Here is a 19,690-nt window from a genome sequence, read left to right on the forward strand (position 1 = left end):
CACGCGCATTTATGCTGGAGAAGGGCTTTTTTTCTCAATTTATCAAATGTCATTGCTCGAAAGGTCAACCTTCACGTGCGTCACGCTTGAGATAAAACAATGCACCGCCTCCTCTCATCTCCAGTCTCCCTGCAGTGTTTTTTTTCTTTTCTTTTTGTTGACCCATAGATGGGATTCGCTATCTTACCCTCTCATGCATTAAAAGCTTACCTGCCTCCTCGCAGCTCAACCACCCCCTCTTGAGGTTTAAAAAATCTCTTTCAAGCTGCTTGTGTGCGCGTGTGTGTGTGTGTGTGTGTGTGTGTGTGTGTGTGTGTGTGTGTGTGTGTGTGTGAATGTGTGTCCCTTCTTGTAACCTCCTAGTCTGGCGTCCTCACACGGCAGCAAATACAAGTGTGTGTGTGTGTGCATGTACAGTACATTATGATCCTATATTTGTGTATATTATGGATGTGTGTGTGTGTGTGTGTGTATGTGTGTGTGTGTGTGTGTGTGTGTGTGTGTGTGTGTGTCCGTGTGTGTGTGAATGTGTGTCCCCTCTTGTAACCTCCTAGTCTGGCGTCCTCATAGGGCAGCAAATACAAGTGTGTGTGTGTGTGTATGTGTGCGTGTGTGTGTGTGTGTGTGTGTATGTGTGTGTGTGCATGTACAGTACATTATGATCCTATATTTGTGTATATTATGGATGTGTGTGCATGCGTGTGTGCTTGTGTGTGTGTGTGTGTGTGTGTGTGTGTGTGTGTGTGTGTGTGTGTGTGTATGTGTGTGTGTACTCACTTTGCCGTGCCCGTGGGTTTGACGGATGATGTGTGACAAGTGTGTGGAGTCAGCCCTTTGGTGGAAACCCGCTGGGGCTGGAAGATGCCCTTGTCCTTTTATATTTTACAGCATATCTTTTTACTCCTCCACTGTGGCCTACGACCATAGCTATAGGCTTAAGGTGATCGATTGCCAGTTTGACTTTGAAACCAGATAAAACTCTTTTAATGCTATGCCCAAGTGCACTGTGTCACATGGATGCTGTGGGTGTTAAACATCACTTTGGATGAGATGTTCCCTCTTATTGTAAAGTCGACAACATTCTGATGCTTTGTTTTCCAGAACTCAGCTCAGATGAAACAGAAATCCTGGAGAAAGATACTTGAAAAGCGAACAGGTCGGACCATGAAAAAAGATGAGAAGAGAAAGAAAATAAAGCCTGCTGTTTATTCAGTTGTGTGGAAGGAATTCACAGTGAAATGCTTCATGCATAATGCTGAGCTGTCACAACTTTTGGATCCTTCATAATGGATGACCCCACTGTGTAGCCCAGTGGGATGCAACACTGACAGAAACATGAATTTGGGATGTGAGCATCCAGAAGTGCTCAACCAAAGAAGCACTTTGTACATCTTAAGAATTTTGTTGAATGTGACATTGAAAGCCGAACAAGAAGAACAAGTTAGTGGCTACAATTACTGTACGCAGGGAGAGCACTGCACCAATGTAGTACTAGTTAGTAACAGAAAGCCTACCAAACAAACGGGGACAAATTATGTGCATTAACCAGGAAGAGGACATCTAATTTAAGCTATTTTGTTGCATTATGGGAAATGTAGGACACATTCATACATCGTAAATACAGCTACGGGAGCATTTTTGGGGTTAAGTGTCTTGCCAAAGGACACATCGACATGAGCTCGAGGAGGGATCGAACCGCTGATCCTCTGATTGAAGGACGACCTTGCTCACCGCTGAGCGACAGTTGCCCAAGGGACTACTCAGGGCTTCTCCTGCTTCAATTTTGACCCTTTTTTAAATGTGTCTCTTGAAGCCTCCCAGCTTTGTGGAGGGGTAATACTGGATTGTTGGAGTAACAACATTTTGATCTCCACCAAAGCGGCGTATCAGCCAGCAGACTGATGCTAGAGGTAAATCATCTTGGTCGATGGGATGAGACATCTAATGTTAAGCTTCTCTGTGTAGGAGTAGGACTCTTGGTTAAATCATCAATGTAGGCAGGAAAGTGACCAACACCAGAACTTCATCTGGACAGAGGCAATCTGAATTTGTTTTATTTATTCGCAGCTTAAGGCAAAAAAAAATATCGTTATCCTGATTTGATGTTAATAACAGGGAAAAAGAAAATGCCCTCTACCTTATTTTCCATGCTACTACCGTCTCTCTCTCTCTCCCTCTCTCTCTCTCTCTCTTTGCTGAGGTCAAGCTATGCACTGTATGCACAGGTAGATTTCCACCATTCACCTTTATATTCTCACACTGCAGTGCAATTGCCGATAGCCCTCTGCTGTCCCGCTGACTGCTGGGGCCCCTCGGAGCGAAGCCAAGAAACTGTCTGGCCACCCAGTGTAAACTATGTGTTTACAGCGAGGCCAGGGTCAGACTGGGCATGCTCGGCCCCGTACGTCTCACCTGGTGCCGATGATAAAAGATCTGGTGTCGCTGTCGACAGTTGGCTATAGTGGCGCCACCAAACCCCACTTGCGAAACACACTATTTCTTCTGTCCTTACATAACAGCATTTGGCAGGTTGTACTACGCCGCGCTGAGGAGGAAAATAAAATGTATGCTTCTTCTGGCAGCCTGGTGCAAGATATCTACTTATCATTCAGCATAACTCAGATGTGGTTTTGTAAATATTTTAAAGGTTAAGCTCAACCAGGCAGTCCAAAGTGAACGAGACGAGTAGCCAACATCTCTGCCCGCCTCTCTGTTTTCTCTGTGCTCAGTGCATACTGTGTATTCAAACATTTATAGACTTTATAATGTGGTCATGCATTTATGTATTTCCCCTGCCTTATGTTGGCAGCACAGCTTCCTTGAAACAACATGCCCCTAATGGCTTGCTTGATCAGAACATGCTCAGATTTGGCTGAACACAGGTGCTGCTGTTAGAGGATTCAGACATAATGTTATGTAACAGCTGCATATTTGTCAGTTCAAAGAACACCAAGAAATATCTTTTCTAGTTTGTCTCCGGTTATCCTTCCTATTTAACTTCAGTGCCTTTGCTGCACTTTATCTCTTCTCCGCTCTTTTCTTTTCTTTTTTTTTTGTTCCTGGTCAGTGGGGGGCATCATGCCATGCTCTAAATAACTTTATCGACATTTGAATTGGACGAGGATCACGGTAATTATCCACATCTTCCTGCTTCCTTCCTGGCTGACATTCAGCGAGAGGAGAACACCGGTGCAGCCGGGCCACAGGCAGAGCCGTGTGTCTCAAATACAAACACATGCTGGTGTTCACTGATTTACAGAGAGGCAGCGACACAGAGCGCGTACGCCTCATCGAGTTGCGTTTTGGTGCGTATTGCAGCTTAATGACAGAAGCATGAATACAGCCGCTTATTGTGGTGCCCTCCCCTATGGAGACAGCAATGTACCAGGGCTATGTGAAGTATGCTTGTGGATTTCTTTAAGGTTGACTGACCATGAATCACTGCACGAGAATGTTTGCTCACGCTTATCCCCCAAGAAATATCCATGACGACGCTCCCGTACGGTCAGCTCGGTCACGAAATACTGGCAAGTTGGAGCTCCGCTATTAGATATTTCGTCTGTGGTACTTAAGCATGAGCACGCTGCTAAAAATGAGCCAACTGATAACGCCGGCCAGTGTGGCCAACTCTTTTCCAATGAAAGCAGCATGAGCTACAAAAGTTCGAGCAAGAAAGTAGCTTCCCTGCAAAGACCCCCCCAAATTGTCATTTTGAACGTGGACATGTGAACATAAACAACGGACATGGTCATTGTAAATGTGAAGAAGGGACATTGTGGGATGGACATAATTAGCTAAACAGGTTTAAACATAATTGTGCACGTTCACAAGTTTAGTATGATGTTGAATTGCAGTCTATCAACTCGTGTTTACATTTAGTATCTCTACACTTATGGCCACTAGTGGGCGCTGTTCATGTGGCTGGAAGTTATAGGCTGAGAGAGAGAGAGAGAGAGAGAGAGAGAGAGAGAGAGAGAGAGAGAGAGAGAGAGAGAGAGGTTGTGGCTTGTGAAACTGGACTGATTTATTCCTTATCATACCCCCACGTTGTTTCTCACATTGGGGTGAAATTAAACGGGCATATTAAAGTCCTTGGACAGCCATCCACAGCTTTTGAGTTATTGATTGCTGTTAGGTTGAAATAATAATATCAACCAATGATATTAAAAATGTTTTTGAAGAAGATAACTTTTAATCTTTAAGTATAACTGCACTTTTTATCTTGACGAGATGAATAGATTATCTTTATTTTACAATACACGATCATGTCGGGCAGTGGTGGAAATCAACTTTCTTGTTCAAATGCCAAAGATCATATACATGTACTGAACTTGTTTCTATATTATTATTTCTGATACAATGTCATATTTTGTGTTACATCAACCTGTGAGGAAGCCTGGACGCAGCAGCTAATCCCCGTTTCCAGCCTTTATTCTCACCAGCTGCTGGCAGTTGCTTCACATTTAAGGGAGACACCCAAGGCAAAAACCTTGTCTTTTCATCTATGTTAATTTTGAGATTTGGGGATATTTTGCATAACATGTCTTTTTGTCAAACTAGTGGAAAGAGAACATCTCAAATACACGATAAGGTTTTTGTTGTGTCTTTTTTTTACTACTTTCTCTATTTGCGTCTGTATTTCTCCTAAATTTACAACAATGCCTTATTTGCATATTTAAACTTTCAGAAAAGGTGTTTGTTCATAAAGCATTCATATTCAGATTCGTAGAACATTACATTCCAAGAAAACATGTTTGAACTATTTTATGGCGTAATACAAAGTTCCCTCTAATAATGCAGCTAAATGAAACAAGAATATGACGAGATAATAATTACATCTGGTGCACAGCTGTCCCCGTCAATGAAACCGTGGCAGTCACTTTGTATGCTGGACTGACTGATGCGTTACTGGTGTAAATAGACACTTCTCTCAGCTTTCAAAGTCAGTATCATTTTTCCTTGATGTGGAGCGAGAGCTGTGTCCCCGAAGCAAGGCTATCCAGGAAAAGAGAGTGATACAATCAAGAGACGGCGCTCGGCCTTTACTCGCAATTGACGCGTGGAAGTGAGAAATGAGCGGCAGAGAGGAGTGAGGAAACGGAGTGAGGAAACAGAGTGAAATATAAATGGGGGGAATAGGTTGAATTGTGATGCTGGTCATAGCAGTCTTCTGTGAAAACGGTAGCTAAGCACATCTCTGAAGCGCGACACACAAAATGTATCATAACAGGGGATGTGTTTTTGTTTGCTTTGCATGTGACGGCCTGTCAAACGCTCACATGGTGATCGAGGATGGAGGAAGATGAGAGAAATTGGGTATTTTTGTTGTCGTGGATGAGTGTGTTTCTGGGCTCTGTGTTGGGTTATTTAATGACTGGTGCATATGTCAGCCACGCAGCTGCGGAGTTACAATCAGCCAGCCAGTTGAGGAAGGAAGCAACGGATGGAAGAGAGAGAGAGAGAGAGGGAGAGAGAGAGAGAGAGAGAGAGAGAGAGAGAGAGAGAGAGAGAGAGAGAGAGATAAAGTATTAAGAAGAAAGTAGAGAAAACAATTCTGCGTGAGGGAGAGCGGAGAAGCAGAGGAGGTGAGATAGAGGATTTTGAGCAAAATAAACCGAGAGAGGCATCCGGAGGGAATAGAGAGAGAAGGAGAGAAAGGGAAGTTGCCAAGATAGTTTCCATTCTTCTCATCCTCCCTCTACTAGCTGAAGCAGAAATGGCAGAGGCTGCAGTCCAAATCATTACACTCAGCTGCCTTCCTGGAAAGTATTTACTGTTGTCAATAAAAAAGAAAAAAAGAAGAAAAAAAAAACCCAAAGAGAAGGCACTGTGTTTGAATGGAAAAATAACTGGAATACGCAGCTTCTCTGAAGAAAGAAAGCAATTTGTTGATGGACTGCATTGCTGTCCTTGTATTTTAACACATTTACATATTTTCGATGCTGCGCACCTTCGCGGGGACTCTGTTCACCTCCTATTTCCTTTGATTTTGCCTTTTCATCCCAGCCGTCCTGTCTGTCCTGCCCCATCCTGGCCATCCTCCATCAGCTCTGGGATTTAAGCCTTTAAGAGCCTCTTTTCCCTCCAGTAAGAGCTTTAAGGCAGAATGTGTGCGGAAAGCAGTTTTTTGGGCAAGGATCAGAGCTGGGCAGAAATAGGTACAGATCCAGAACAGGAGTGGGCGCTTCAGGAGGAAGTCTCTGACCTTCGATTGTCCCCTCTTGTAGTTGCCCCACAAAACACACACCGTAACTGCGATGAGGGCTTTTTTTGTGAGGCAAGGACACACATTTATTGTGTCTTGGTTATTGCTCACAAGCACTGTTGGCAGTATTAGGTACACAGGTGTAAAGCTGAGGTGTTTTAATACTGACTGGCCACCTTTGGAGAGAGATGGAGATGTGTTGGATGGATTCATTTGTATCCATTGAACCGATATCAGTGAGCAGGAGACCCAGCAAAGACCGTTTGTGTGTTGTCTTTCTGCTGCAATGTTGTGCGACACACACATTAAGTCAGGTGATGAATCGATTTGTGATCAACTGATTCATTATTTAAGTAATACGTCGGCTTTGCCTGACAGTATCCCCGGTGTGTGAGAGGTGCCGCAAGTCCTTCCTTCCTGCTGCTGCCAGGCTGCACAACCAGCTGAGTTTGCAGTAGATCACAAAACTTCACACACTTTGGTGACTTTAATTACTTTACCTGGTGCAATAAATACATTTTAAATAAATTGCATTCTGTCTGTATTCATAATATTGCTATTGTGGATTCTTTACGGTTGTTATGACTGCTCTACTGTTTCTTTATATTACTTTTTTGAATTTTATTTTACTATGTGTCTCTCGTGTGCACTTTCCCCGTCTGTTGCTGTAATCCTGCAATTTCCGCACTGCGGGACTAATAAAGGAATATCTTATCTTATCTTATTGCATACCTGACCTGTATGCTTTCTGTCCATTGTGCCTGTGCAGGCAAACCCGGGAGCAGGAGACCCCACCAGACTTCTTCTATTTCTCTGACTTCGAAAGACACAACGCTGAGATAGCCGCCTTTCATCTGGACAAGTAAGTCAGCGTTATGTCTCAGAGGTGTGTGGTGTCTGTTACTTGGGACATCCCATTGTCTCGACGTCGGCCTCTGTGCTGGACTCACGTTGGACTGTTGGATCTAAATCAAAGCGGTAGAACCAGAGACATCTATCATCTTTTTAATTCATCGCATTCTTCTTCCTTGTTGAAGCCGGGTGGCGACATTACCCTCGGGTTCAGCAGTGGATGTCCAGTCCGGAAACGTCGGCGATGCTAAAAATATTTTCAGCTAAATAAGGAAAAAAAATCCAACGTTCTTGAATCTGCTCTAACTCCTTCAAACCCAAGTGCTTCTTTCATCCTCGAGGGCCAACGTCCTGCAGGTTTGTGTTCCTCCCTGATTGCTAATTTGATTCCCCTCGTGTCAGCTCATTAACCACCCAGGAGGGACAAAAACCTGCAGAACGCCAAGCCAGACTGGGTATTGTGTTCGACAGTGAAGCTTTAAGTTATGTGTTTACCAGGCCCTCACCAAGTATTGTGAGTCGACACAGGTCCATGCACTTCACATTTTTCTCTGCGCTTATTTGTTCATTTGCTTTTCCTTTTCACTGCTTCTGCCCCTCAGAAACCCCTTCTTTCTCAAACACAGCGAGCGGTGTGAGCCGGGGCCCGCACAGTGGAGGCTGCGAGCTCCGAGAGGCCATGAGTCATAGCGAATGAATGCCGCCCTCCCACAGCTAGCATCTGACTGAACAATGACTGCAGCCTCCTTGCCTAGCTAACCACCACGCTCTCTGACTTCACTGCCTTTCCAAGGCTAACACTCGATGGCTGGCCTGCCCGTCTGCCTGCCCCAGAGACTTTAATGAAAAGAGAAAACCTCACGAGGCTCTCCGATCAGCCGGCTAACGCGTCAAGTTCAAGCGCCAAGTTCAAGCGTCGCTAATAAAGTCAAACTGACGTCACTGCGACTGCACGTTACTACGAGCAGAGGGCTTGTGTTGGGGTGTGAATGCTAGTGATAGGAGATGATTCTGAGGTCACACACACACACACACACACACACACAAACACACACACTAGGGCCACAGCGGGTAGTGATGTTGAATCGTTTCCTTCTGGCACAGTGACACAGTTCAGCAGCAATTGCATTAGCAGCAGCTTTCTACACCAGTCCTCTACACATCTGGTCCTCCTCGACACACACATAACACATACATGCATGAAAATACACTCACACACTCCCGGCATATGTGTGGGTTAAGGGGAAGAGGAGGAAACCAAAGGCATGAAAGGCCTTGTGCCCATTCTAAATATAAGCCAGGCAGGGTTTGCCAAAAGCAGTGCTTTTTTTTTTTCTTCCTTATTTTGTCTGTTCTAAATTAGAGCCTGGCTCCAGAACTGCTGCCGCTGCTGCTGCTGGTGCAGAGGCTTAGGCTACACTGCCTCCCAGGGGGCCCGCAGACACACACAGGCTCTTTTAAGAGCAGTATTCGCACCAGCGTGGGCACGCATACACAGACACACATAGAGCCACTGTCTTTTCTTATATAGGCCGCTGTAAGCATCATTAATTATGTGATTGGATTTAAATGGGAAGTGCACTTGGTGTTGCTGCATTAGGTGGGGAAACGAGAGCGAGAGGATATAAAGACATACAAGGACTAATATGACCGTAAAGCATATAGCTCTGAATACCCACTGGCGTCTCATACATTTTTCCGCTCAATGATGATTGACACGGTTGGTGCGCAGCTCTTCGCGGGCCTTTCTGTCCCACCCCGAGTGTAACACAAGTTCAAAATGGCAACCGTGGGAATACGGTTTTGTCAAAGGGACAAGGGTGGAGTAAAAGAGTGATGAGGTGCGCTGAGGCCCCGTTCCCTTCAGCGTGGCAGCAGGCTTTGCGGCGCTTCATCCTGTGTCGCGGGGGAACGAGACATGACTGCGTGCGCCCGTCCCACTCAACCCGCCACCACTCTACTTGATGGCATCATTTAGATGACGAGCTCTCGGTTAACAGCTCTCTTTTTTTCCGGCAGCTGTCTCTCTCCTTTTATTCCCCCGGCCCCGTTTTTAATCGTACTCTCTCTTTCTGTGTCTCTCTCCCCTCAGGCCTTGGCCATTAGGTGTTGTCAGGGTTATCAATTTTTAAAGAGCCCGTGCTGATCCTGTAGCGAGCTGGTATTGGCCACACGTGCATAAAATAGGCATGTGGCACGCACACGGGTAGACGGTCACGCAATCTTTCAGTAAAAACCTTTGTCTGGAAATATATTAGCCCGGAAAGCTTCGTGCAGGTTGAAAACAATGTGTTTGATGTAAAATGATATCCACATAAACGACACAAATGTTTATCATCAGGTGGTGTGACTGTCAGATCAAGACTTGTGTCACAGCGCCCCCTGCTGGCAGTGGCAGGGAATTCCAGGAGTATAATTCGGCCACATTAGCATGTTTGCTTGCCACAGTGATTTAATGCATAAGGCGCTGGCCTCTTAAGCCCGGGATTGTGGAGTCAAGCCCTGTCTGAGGTGATTTGGGACTTTTCTGCATATATTTGCACAGCGCTTGTCCTTGTTGCTGCACTCTACAGTTCTTCGGTAACACTCATGATGACAGGCAAGGTCTGGAGTTATAAGTAGAAGACATCTTTGTTTTATCGCGAATGGAGACTTAAAATATAAAAGATATCCGTGTGACAGTTATGGCTCAGACGAGCAGGGCGTTTTTTAATGCAAGTTGATGCAAATTTAGTATGTGAACTGCCTCTGTGAGCTGTGTGTGTGTGTGTGTGTGTGTGTGTGTGTGTGTGTGTGTGTGTGTGTGTGTGTGTGTGTGTGTGTGTGTGTGTGTGTGTGTGTTTGTGTGTCACAGCCACTGTTTGACCACTTCTGCTGTATTCTGATGACACAATGTAACCCCTCAGTGTGTGTCTCTGTCCCGTAGGATCCTGGACTTTCGTCGCGTCCCTCCTGTGGCCGGCAGGCTTGTCAACATGACGAAAGAGATACGAGATGTCACACAAGACAAAAAGCTCTGGAGGACCTTCTTTATTTCACCAGGTGAAAACTGAAGAATGTAAAAAAAAAAAAGTTATTGGTTTTTAGGGACAAATTCAGTTAAGTTGTACTCTTTTTCATTCTTTTCATGGATACCCCAAAACCATAAATCAAAATGATGTGTTAATCCCAGAAGGAAAAATAAATAAATGCCATTTTAACAATATTTATTCATAATGCAAAAGTTAAAGCTCAGCGAAAATGAACAGTTTCCTTCTTCCTTCTAGTTCTGTGCCCTGAATTACTGTGATATTAATTTGCATGGGATTAGTATTATCAGGGGACTCTCGCTTGTGCCAAAGCACGACAGTTAATTAGCAATGCCACTTTTGCATTACATATTATACACATGGAAAACCTTCATGGGATTAAAAATTACTGACGATCTCAGCAATTAATACAAATCGCTGAATGTCTCCAGGTAATTTTAATCTGGGGAAATGTAGCTATTTAAATTGTGTGGTGTGCATTTCAAGAGGATTAAAAGTAGTCACATTTAAAGTATTTAACACTTAATACTCATAGAAGACACCTAGGTGTCATTTTTTTAATCTCTATAAACAATAGTTTGACAAAGCAGCCACAACAATGCCTGTTCTTTATGCTAACTCTCAGCCAACAACGTGTGTTTCTACGGAGAGTGTTCGTACTACTGCTCCACCGAGCACGCTCTGTGCGGGAAGCCGGACCAGATCGAGGGATCCCTGGCTGCCTTCCTGCCGGACCTGGCCCTCGCCAAGCGCAAGACCTGGAGGAACCCGTGGAGACGCTCCTACCACAAGCGCAAGAAGGCAGAGTGAGAGATCGATCGTGCACTCAGACAGCGCTGCGTTAAGTGAATGAAGCAGCCGCTGAGGGATTCACTGTCAGGGGATAGTCATTACGCTTTCATTACACATGACAAGAGATCATGCAAATCAAGTTAAAGCTGGCGGACATACTGATAGAATAAAACAAACTGTACAGATGGAAAGCGACCACGGAAGAAAGCAATCTTCTTATGATTTGGGGGGGAAAGAAGAATCTTAGTTTCCCAAATCATCACTTCAAAAATTAATTACAACAAACATAATAAAAGGCGAAACAAATTGGATTTTGGTGATTTGTTTGCAAAGTATATGCATACATATTTATGAAATGTAAACTAGATTTTTATGTGATATTCTAAATCCTTCAGATGGGAGGTGGACCCGGACTACTGCGAGGAAGTCAAACAGACGCCCCCGTATGACAGCGGCACCCGACTGCTGGACGTAATGGACATGACCGTCTTTGACTTCCTCATGGGTGAGTTTCAATGTCCTGCAGTGGTAAAGGCACCGTGTCAGAGGTCGATAATGGGACAAACATTGTTGCAAACACCAGTGTCGGCCGTGGATTTTCTACCTGCTCATTCATCTAGCTTTTAGCTTTTAGCTTCTAGGTTCTTCTTCTTCCTCATCTTCTTCTTCTTCTTCTTCTTCTTCTTCTTCTTCTTCTTCTTCTTCTTCTTCTTCTTCTTCTTCTGCTTCTTCTTCTTCTGCTTCTTCTTCTTCTGCGTATGCTTCTTCTTCTGCGTATGCTTCTTCTTCTTCTTCTCCTTCTCCTTCTCCTCCTTCTAGTTCTTCTGCTTCTGCTTCTTCTTCTTCTTCTTCTTCTTCTTCTTCTTCTTCTTCTTCTTCTTCTTCTCCTTCTCCTTCTTCTCCTTCTAGTTCTTCTGCTTCTGCTTGTTCTTCTTCTTCTTCTTCTTCTTCTTCTTCTTCTTCTTCTTCTTCTTCTTCTTCAACCTGAACCATATCTTTAAGCAGCGGCCTGGAAGCTGCAGGCTGAAGGCAGAGCAACAGATGAAGCTGTGCAATGAGGAAATAAGCTAATAGGGAAAAAATAATTATAATACATATAATGTATTTGTGAAAAACTATTCAATTATGACATAGCTCTAACTTTGTGATTCTGTTGAGGCCAGCAGAGAAGGCTTAGTGGGCCCCGATGGCAAACACACTTGTAGTGTTGACAGTATATAACACACAGGAGGCGCACACACGTATGTGCTCTCTCCGGTTCACCGTTGGCTGCTTGTATTCCAACACAGGGAACATGGACCGCCACCATTATGAGACATTCGAAAAGTTCGGGAATGAGACCGTCATCATCCACCTGGACAACGGCAGAGGGTGAGCCGCTGCCGTGCAATTCCAGAGGTTGAAATGCAAATATTGTCAAACTGATTTTCACGCGCCGCATTCATTATTCCGCTAATCTCTATTAACGGATTCTGCATTTTGGCATCGGAAGCGTCGGGATTTCCGTTTGTCGCCCGCGTGCTGTTGACCAGTCGTGTTTGAGCAGGCTTTGGTCGAACGCAGATAAACCGTCCGCGTAGAGGGCAAAAGAACGCGCGCTGCCGAGGCGCGATCTTGCAAACCGGCTACTTGTGAAGCAATCTGGTCGTCGTCTCTCGGCTGCAACTCCGGCCTCACAGCTCAAGTTGCTCATGAGACTGTAAACAATCAGCAGCGCACGGAAAAGAAAGTCCTATAGATATTATAAACCCTTTTTCCCAAGAGGCCCATCATCTCACTTTAATGCTTTGCAGAGCATGATTCATAAATGGTATATTTGATCATAATGAGCTCACAGTTAATAAATGCGGAATACGATTTATACGATGTATAAGTAATGTCCGTGGGGAGTCTTTAAATAAATCATAATAAGAAATCCTCTTAAAAAAAAATCGGGGTTTTCAGGATAGCTTATTACGTTAGCAAATGTATGCGCTGCGGCATTTTTATGCAAATAAATAAATGGTGTATGTAGCGTGAACTGTTTCGCAGTAAAAGCTGAGCCTGTTCAGATCCCTCACGCTGCTTTCTCTTCACCTTAGCTTTGGAAAGCACTCCCATGATGAGATATCCATTCTGGTGCCGTTGACCCAGTGCTGCAGGTAAAGTCTCCTTTGCTGCTATTTTTTATGAAGCTTGATGAGAACGGCGTTATGGCTTTATTGATCAAAGTGGAAAATATGAGCACATGTGATTAGTCGGCTCACATTATCAGTATTGTCGAGCATGTGGGCATAACTGTGTGTGATACGCCCCTCTCTCTCTTACTGCAGGGTGAGGAAGTCGACCCACTTGCGTCTGCAGCTGCTGGCTAAGGAAGAATACAAGCTGTCCATGCTCATGGCGGAGTCCCTGGTGAGGGAGCGCCTTAGTCCCATCCTCATCCAGCCACACCTGGATGCCATGGACCGACGACTACGCCTGGTCAGTGCGGCATCCTCACTTCTTTACAGTGTGCCTTCATTATTTGAGCCTCGAAACCAATTGTTTAACGTTTAAAATAAAATGTTGTATTTGCTTGTGATGTGATGGCTCAATGCGCAGAGGCCTCAAACTTAAGTCCCACGACATGCCGTTCAGGTTGGAAAGGTCAAAAGGCCACCTTTTGAAAACCCACCTATGTTTCGGCCTCTGCTTGAAAATTGCACACCCAAACTAAAGAGAATGTATCTCTGCAACCAGTAGGGCTATTTGAACACTTTTGGTGTTATAATAAAAGGATATACATGTGAGATTGTATTCAGATGTGTAACGATCTGTCTATATATGTATGTGTATGTATATATATATATATATATATATATATATATATGTTTCTGGTTAAGAGTAAAATGAAAGAAAATGAAAAAGTTTCAGGTCCGCCTTGAAAAAAAAGCACCTTCAGGATGATTATTTCTTTGAAATGATGCGGCTGTAAGGTCCAACTCTAACCCACATCATAGCACGATATGTGAACATTCAATATGTGAACATTCAATATGTGAACATTCAATATGTGAACATTCAATATGTGAGCATTCTCTCTGCAAAAGTTGAAGTGAAGCAGAACAAAGTTAGAGAGCGTTTAGTACAAAGAACATTAAAGCGAAGTCTTCAAAATTTGCTTTGAGGGACATTTCCGCACATTCGCACATGTACCAAACCATATTTCACTTCTATGTTAGTTATGGTGTTCAATATATTTAAATACAGCAGCTTTTCCCATCAAACAAGCTATGATTTAGAAAGGGATTGGTTTTGAATTGGTTAAATACTTTGGCCTTATGCGACCTCTCGTAGTGAGTAAAATCATCTCCCTCCACTCGTCAACAATTGAACCTTTTCTCTTGTCTTGTGCTGTTGTATTGTCACCAGGTGCTCAATGTGCTGTCAGAATGCATTGAAAAGGAGGGCTACAGTTACGTTGTGGAGGACGACCTCAATGGGTACCAAGTCACAGACCACGCCCACAATGGCCCGCGACGGAGGTAGCTGTCCGGGGGCCGCTGGCAGCTAGGTAGGACGGACTCCCTGGAGATGGGAGACTGAGTCTTTCTCTCAAACTGAACTGGCATCCTGTGACACAGGTGAGCTCCATCTGTACCGAGCTCCTCAGATGGATCGATTTTTTTGATTTTTTTTTGGCCAAACTTTCAGGGAAGCCTGTCTGCCTGAGGTTAACATGAGCTGTCTGGAAGTGGACGCCTGCTGGATAGGACACCGGACCTTGACAAACAAGTGCAATGACTTGAACTTGCACAGATGCTCGAAGATGACGTCGAAGAGTTCTGAAGGGATCTGGGGCCGGGTCACAAACTGAACTGAACCAACCCCCCCACATCACCTGGACCCCTTAAACGATCCAACCCTGACTAGTGTAGGACAGTGACACCCCACCGCAGCACTACCAAACCATGAAAGTCTGGCAAGAGACAACTTCTCTCTGTCTTGTTCAGGACCCTTTTTTGAATTCAGTGAATTCTGAGAGACTTGTCAAGAACCTCCCTCCCCTCTCTTCACAGGCTGAACTATGTGTTTCTACGTATTGTTGATATTGCAAGTGTTTGGGTTGAACATTCACATTGGAGGAGGATGCAGAGGGTGACTTCCTGTTGTCTTAATGATCAAAATTAGGTTTTATTACGCTGCGTCTCTTTCTTTATTTGATTCCTGCTGAGTTGATTCAGCTTCGTATCATTGGGATTCAAGATGGAAATATTTGATTGGAGTGCAGGTTTACTCCTGAATTTGTCTTTTAATTTTTCCCATTAAATGTTACTTGTCTCGAGAGTATTTATTAAAATTCATATTTATTATTTGAAATGAATACCAATCGGTTTCTGTTAAGAATCAAGTGTAGTTTTCATCACAGTGGTGCACTTCCTCATTTGTCCAGAAGGGGGCAAACTGAGCATGTGCAAAAGTAGCTGCCAGGTCCGTGCCTCTCGTCGAGTTAACCCTCCATATTTCACCCATCCCAAGTATCACGTTGGCTTTAAACTTTGTTATTAAAGTATTGGTTTGGTTCAAGCGCGTTTACAACATTTAATCCAGCAACTGTCTCTGTTTCATTATTTCAGTGCAACACATATGAGGTTAGTTATATGTTACCAAAAGCCAAATGTGACACTAATAGTTTTAAATTATTGTTTCTTTGTAATATATTTGATGTCCAGATGTTGCTGTTGTGGAGAGATTATTTTTCAGGATGTATATTTCATTCATTACCAACAGCAGATAGCTTTTAACTGTTGGTGTCAATGATTCAGTCGCTGGCTGAAAGTTAATATATACAGTAGGAAAATCTAGTGCCTGTGCAATGATAGAAATACTTGAATGTCTGGTTTCATAGCAGAAAGGTTTGAACTCCTCCAGGTACGAGCTGTAAGATTCTGAGGTGTGTGTGTGTGTGTGTGTGCGTGTGTGTGTGTGTGTGTGTGTGTGTGTGTGTGTGTGTGTGTGTGTGTGTGTGTGTGTGTGCTGACTGCATCTGTTTCACAAGGGTTTTATTCTACATTCCCATAGTTCTGTGTCAGGTTAGTTCATGTGTATGGCTGTGCGGGTGAGTCCATAGTGAACCTTAAGATGACGTGTCCTTCAAGTGAAAATGATTCTTTTTTTAAATTTGTATTCAACTCATTGTTTCTGTGGATTTTTTTCCATTTCTTTGCATCATGTTAAAAGTGCAATAAAACAAAAATAAGCAGAATATTATAGTGTTTTGTTTTTTATCAGGAGTAGAAAGGTGTGAGTTTGAATGTGTTTTAATATACATATATTTTGTTATACATATATATATATATATATATATATATATATATATATATATATATATATATATATATATATATATATATTACATGATCATGGGAGATTATAACTTTGACTTGTTAAATTAGATGTGTTTAGTTTAAAGAAGTACTTTCATCTGAAGGATTAAAACAATATCCCTTCTTGATTCAACAGTTAAACCACTCCCGTCTTTGATATAGTACACACACGACTAAAATACGATATATAGAACATTATCCAAGAAAACATGGGAACAATATGTATATTTTCTTTCTTTCTCAACCAGTCCAGTGTTGGTTTGCTATCTTCTCTGAGAAGTCATTTGATGTCAAGCAGCAGCTAATGTTCTGACATCTCAAACGTATAGCTGCTGGAAACAAGCTGCGTACTGAAAGACATCACACTCGCAAACTGGACCTTGAATTGACGCCAAACTTGTTGCAATGTCACAAAATCCTGCGTATAAACGCCATGAACTCAAATTCAAAGTTAACTTTTCCCCTTTTGATGTAAAAGGGATCTTCAAAGAATTTGACAAAGAATAAAATGACGTCCGGTCGCTCGTGTAAATCAGAGTCCCAATATGAGCCATTGTTACTGGACAGTACATGGAGGCAGCGAAGATGTCTGCTCGGCGCAGTGCAAAGGAAAACGGCCTTCAGCCCCAGCTGTGTGTGCAGCATGTTTACTGTTCCCACTGCACCGGTGTGTTTTGATAACCTTTCCTCACAGAACAGCCCCCGGAAAAGCTACTTGGCTGGTTTACATAAATGCATGTACACACACACACACACACACACACACACACACACACACACACACACACACACATACAGGCCTACAGAGCTATGCATGGAGGAAGTCTGAGACAACCATCAGAGGGACAGAGAGTGACCAGAGGAGAACTAAGGGCTGTAATCACGGCAGCAGGCCGCAGACAGGACGCCAGAGGAAGCCTCGTCATGGGAGTGAGTCATGTGGTGCTTATCTGATCTCAGTTCAGACCAACCTGATACGGTGACCTCCTCTTCTCCTCTACACGGCTTCTCTCGGTTGCTCTATTTACAGTTTTTGCACAAAAAAAGAGCTGTTTTTCTTGTCTGGAGTGAACAGTTTAATGGTCATTTAAGCACTAAAGTAGCGACATGTTCAATGAAGTCAATTATGTTGCTTTGCGGTTCGGTTTATAAAGCAGACGATGGAGCATATTACCCGAAGGATGTAGACTGCGGGGTTGAAAGTAATCAAATACTTTCATTTAAGAAAAAAAAATGTAAAACAGATAGTTTTCAGTATTAAATGTACTTGAAAAATGAACCACTGTAAGTGTTTTATTTGTTATATTAATATATTGATTTTTTTTCCAGGCCGTCAACAGAATTTAGTTGTAGTTGGTCATTGTTGCGCAAATTGTATCTTACAACTGCTGACTAGTTGAATCAAACAAATACATCATATTTTATAAACTTGTCATTTTTTGGTAATTTAAATATTTTTGTAAAGTAAGCTTTAGCTGTGAAATATTAATTTGACTGTATGTTCCTATAAATTAAATAAAAAGCTGGAAAAGATTATTACTTTTTGGGGGATTTTGAAAATTATACTGAAGTAAGCTACCTGAATGTACTTAAAAAAAAGAAACCCATCGTTATAAAACATCCAGACAGACTCAGAGACAACTGATATCAATCCAGATTATGTTTCATGCTTCATAATGTAGTTTTTCATGAAGACATTTAAAAAAACATGTGGGCCTGCACCTAAAATTGAGCACTGCGTTGACCTTTTAACTGCTTCATTAGTCAGAATAATGGAGAATATAGCGCCTATAGGCTCCTCCTGCACCAGCGGGGCCACACACACAGGCCCGCTAGACCTCGGGCTGTTTTCCCGGCCTCTGTCGCCTCACGAGAGACCTCCAATTGCATCGTTTGGATCCCTTCAAAATACACATCCCCTGTTTCATAGACACGGAAACAATTTATGGCCATTATAGAGCATTATAGATAACATCTACAAAACTTCCCGTTGTTGACTAAACGTCTGCCAGAGTGGACACACACACACACACACACACACACACACACACACACACACACACACACACACACACACACACACACACACACACACTGCCCAAAGAGTTAACGAAGAGAAAAAGAAAACAAAGATGCAAAGGATCTTGTTTGTTGGTTTGGGGATTGCTGTTTTAAGTACAGTTAGAGAGATTAGGCTATAAAAGAGGCAAAATAAAACATGAAGGCGGCCTGCTGGCCCAGTGGACCACCCAGAATCCCTCTGGATGTGGCGGTGGGGGAGAGGAGCCGTTTGTCCAGCACGTTGACAGCCAGGCTGCTACTGTGAGAGCGCCTGGGCTAGCTTAGTCGAGGTGAAGTTAAAGGGCTAAGTCCACATGTCAGTCGTTTTACAAGGTTTCCTGCTGCATGTGTGAAAATCTGACACCTGGCCTCAAGTGATGTCACTTGAGTGAGAGCTTGTCGTGACTAAAGACTACAAGTGTGGGAGTAAATAAGGAGGAGGTGAGGAGTTAGGAAGAAGGGAGCTAACCCGACCTCCTCATCTCTGCTTGAGGCCGGTGGCTCGAGGCGACATTAGCAGCTGAGAGTTTGACAAATCCCCAACAGAACTGGCTTCAGTCCAGTTGCATTGTGGGTAATGAAAGCGGCAGGTTTTTGACCAGAAAGAAGAACGCGTGGAATAGAAAAATGGAATTTGTCTGATTTGGACCGAGGTCTGAAATCTGACCAAAGCTAGCTTACACGTATTGCTCAACAAGGGCAAACATACGGCCCAGAGTTGTTGCTGCTGAAAATACAAATACGAAAGGGATCAAAGTATCCTGCTCGGCCTGCCAAGCCTACCAGCTATAGCATGGAGCCGCCCGCGGGTCGTTTTGATGCACTGAAGCCTGCTGCCTCTGCATTCAAGCATTTCCTGTTTCATGGACTTCACATTTTTACTCTTCAGAGGGGAAACTTCCCACGTTAGCATGCTTGTAACTCTATAGACTCAAATTTTAATTCGGGAAAAATAGTTGTTATTAAGATAAGAGAATGAATCACCGTCAGAAACAAAACAGACATTGCATCTACGATATTAAATATTATTTGAATGATGTCCTACTTTTTGTGGGCTATATTTAACTTATTTTAATTGATGCAACGATTTAAATGCAATTCATGTAAGTTTAAGTCTTCAGTGTATTAGGGGCTTTAAAAACTGTGTTGTACTGTCTGCACACACATTAAAGGTTATTTTAAACGAGGCCATCTCCAGTTTTCCGATTGGCCCTGAGTTGGAAATCCTAAAACGTGTGCAGTGCTGGCGATAAAATGACCGAATTTGTGACTCTCAAATCTGAAAACGAGACCAGAACAAAGAGGTCAAAGCGCGTAGAGGGGTGGCCCCGCGTCCTCAGACCTGCAGCCGCTGCTGGGAAGCAGCTGGGACGCTGTGGAGAGGAGGGGGGCTGGAGGCGGCC

General features: G+C 43.5%; 1 protein-coding gene across 1 annotated transcript in view; it reads left to right on the forward strand.

Moving 5' to 3' along the window:
* fam20cb (FAM20C golgi associated secretory pathway kinase b) overlaps positions 1–16,064 on the forward strand; it is a 47,637-nt gene extending 31,573 nt beyond the window's left edge. Inside the window, exons 4-11 of the mRNA XM_068583818.1 lie at positions 6,975–7,067; positions 9,984–10,099; positions 10,712–10,892; positions 11,274–11,383; positions 12,168–12,249; positions 12,960–13,019; positions 13,191–13,341; positions 14,272–16,064. Coding sequence (XP_068439919.1) covers positions 6,975–7,067; positions 9,984–10,099; positions 10,712–10,892; positions 11,274–11,383; positions 12,168–12,249; positions 12,960–13,019; positions 13,191–13,341; positions 14,272–14,388 — 910 coding nt within the window. The 3' untranslated portion in view covers positions 14,389–16,064. The remainder of the gene's footprint in view (positions 1–6,974; positions 7,068–9,983; positions 10,100–10,711; positions 10,893–11,273; positions 11,384–12,167; positions 12,250–12,959; positions 13,020–13,190; positions 13,342–14,271) is intronic.
* The last annotated feature ends 3,626 nt before the right edge of the window (positions 16,065–19,690 follow it).

This window comes from Clinocottus analis, unplaced genomic scaffold, assembly GCF_023055335.1.
Source record: "Clinocottus analis isolate CAN_PGR_092001 unplaced genomic scaffold, fCliAna1.0.p SCAF_19, whole genome shotgun sequence".
Taxonomy (NCBI): domain Eukaryota; kingdom Metazoa; phylum Chordata; class Actinopteri; order Perciformes; family Cottidae; genus Clinocottus; species Clinocottus analis.